The sequence below is a fragment of the Tupaia chinensis genome, unplaced genomic scaffold, assembly GCF_000334495.1.
Source record: "Tupaia chinensis unplaced genomic scaffold, TupChi_1.0 Scaffold000217_1, whole genome shotgun sequence".
In the NCBI taxonomy this organism is placed as follows: domain Eukaryota; kingdom Metazoa; phylum Chordata; class Mammalia; order Scandentia; family Tupaiidae; genus Tupaia; species Tupaia belangeri.
The window spans coordinates 898008-899944 of record NW_006159692.1 but is presented as its reverse complement, the minus strand read 5'-3'; the positions used below and the strand labels follow the sequence as shown (position 1 = coordinate 899944).

Below are 1937 nucleotides of genomic sequence, written 5' to 3'. Positions count from 1 at the left end.
GAGCTAGGGGACTGGGATACAGGACAGGGTTATATATGGCAGTGGGTGGTGGTAAGTTCTGGGAATGTGTGGGTGTGGTATTTTGAGGGCAGCTCACACCAGCAACGGCTGCTGGAAAAGGAGTGCCCGACGTGGGAGAACAGGGGGCAGGGCGTCAGCATTCTCAGCAAAGGGGTGTATGCTTATTATCATTTCCTTTTTAGCTTTTATATCCTTGTCTTACAAAATGTGGATAATTTCAACTTTGAGAAGCTCACCTGACTGTAGTGTATCATGTTCTGAGCCGGGCTTCCCCAGTCGAAAGCTTGGAATTTTCCAGACTTAATAGCCTAAGGTAGAGAAATTTAAAACACAAAAAAAATTAAAATTATCCTATGTGAACAGTAAAACGTAAACATTGCCAAGTGGTTTTTTCCAGTTTAGACAGTTATTAAATCATTGTTTTCATTTTAACAAAAAAGGTTATTATCCATGTAGGACAAGGTATTTATGCAAGTTTAAGTGTAGTTTTGCTTGAAATAATTTTTCTTTTATGTCAGGTTATAATAATTATTCATTAATTTTGCCCCAAAGCACCTGTTTTTGTGAGATTTTCATTACATGGATTGATGGGTATTTTCATCTGGTAGTCATATGCCAGAAAATTTACCCGCCAGAAGCATTTGAGAGACTATTTTAAGAATGTGCTTTAGGTAAAGTACCAAGGGTTCAGGCCAAGAAAAAACTTGAACAGCATTTGAGACACGATACCTGAGTCCAGTGTAAGAGGTTTTGAACAGAAGTTCCAGCTGGGTTGTGTGAGAGGTACACATCCAAGCGACTCTAGAAACCAAACACGCAACGTACACAGGCATTTTTAGACACACATCCAGGTTTCTCAAACATAGCTAAAAATCCAAATTTTCTGATTCAGGTTAAGTATTTGAGGGCAAGCATTTACTGGAAGGATATGAGGAATACAGTTGTATGTAAGCATTTCCAAAGTACAATTCCAAGTGTTAACTCATTTAAATTATCATCACTTGGTGAGAGGGACTTTCTGGCACCATTTTTTCCCCTCAGAATGGAAATCAGGCCTGAAAGGAGTTTAGAGAAATGTCCAGTGAAACATACAGAGTAACTGATTAGAGCCACAACCTGTAATCTAGGTCTCTGAATCTGAATTCTTCATTTTTATTCTTCTTTACCCACACAAGAGTGCAGTAAATTAAATATTCATGCATGACTCTTACTTATTTTTCAATTTTGCCAGAGAGTACATGGAGATATATCTCCACAAAAGTGAATACTAGCATTGAGAACTGATTCCCCTTGATTTCTATGAAGCAGGAGCTAATATGTCTTTTCCATCACTGCCCCCAGTAACTACGATTTCATAGAATTATATTCAAATCCATGAACTTGGGTTTCTTAAGTGTCCTAGCTTACGTTAGTAAAATGACAATTTTGAGTGAGATCGTTGTCTATGAATAACAGTACTGCTGACAAACATTTATGATATTACCGTGCACTGTGTGCTTTGTACTATGGTCCATATTCTTTTCGCATGGTAGCTCATTTGCTCTACACAGTAACCCATTTTGTGAATGAGAAAACAAGACAGAGGCGTATAAGTCCAAAGGTAGAATTTGAATTTAGGTTGACATGAATCCATATTCTTAACTATTTTATGGTATTTCATTTTGTCATATGTGTTTTAAAACTCCCGTTCAATTAAAAGTGAGTAAAAAGGCAGATAAAAAATATAGGCAAGGTCTTATATAGGTAGTTGCTCTGACATATAATTTATAGAATCTATGGGGAAATGAAAATGACTATCAGCATTAAAAATATTTACAAGAACAGTTATTCAATGTCTAGACATTTTTCCTACAAATAAGCCTGTCTCTCTCTCTCTCTCTCTCTCTCTCTCTCTCTTTCTTTCTTTCTTTCTTTCT

General features: G+C 36.8%; 1 protein-coding gene across 1 annotated transcript in view; it reads right to left on the bottom strand.

Annotated features, from left to right (window-relative positions):
• LOC102487234 (gastric triacylglycerol lipase) overlaps positions 1 to 1937 on the bottom strand; it is an 11748-nt gene that overhangs the window by 1870 nt on the left and 7941 nt on the right. The window contains exons 7-8 of the mRNA XM_006147696.1: positions 751 to 822; positions 258 to 329 (exon numbers count right to left, since the gene is read on the bottom strand). Coding sequence (XP_006147758.1) covers positions 258 to 329; positions 751 to 822 — 144 coding nt within the window. The remainder of the gene's footprint in view (positions 1 to 257; positions 330 to 750; positions 823 to 1937) is intronic.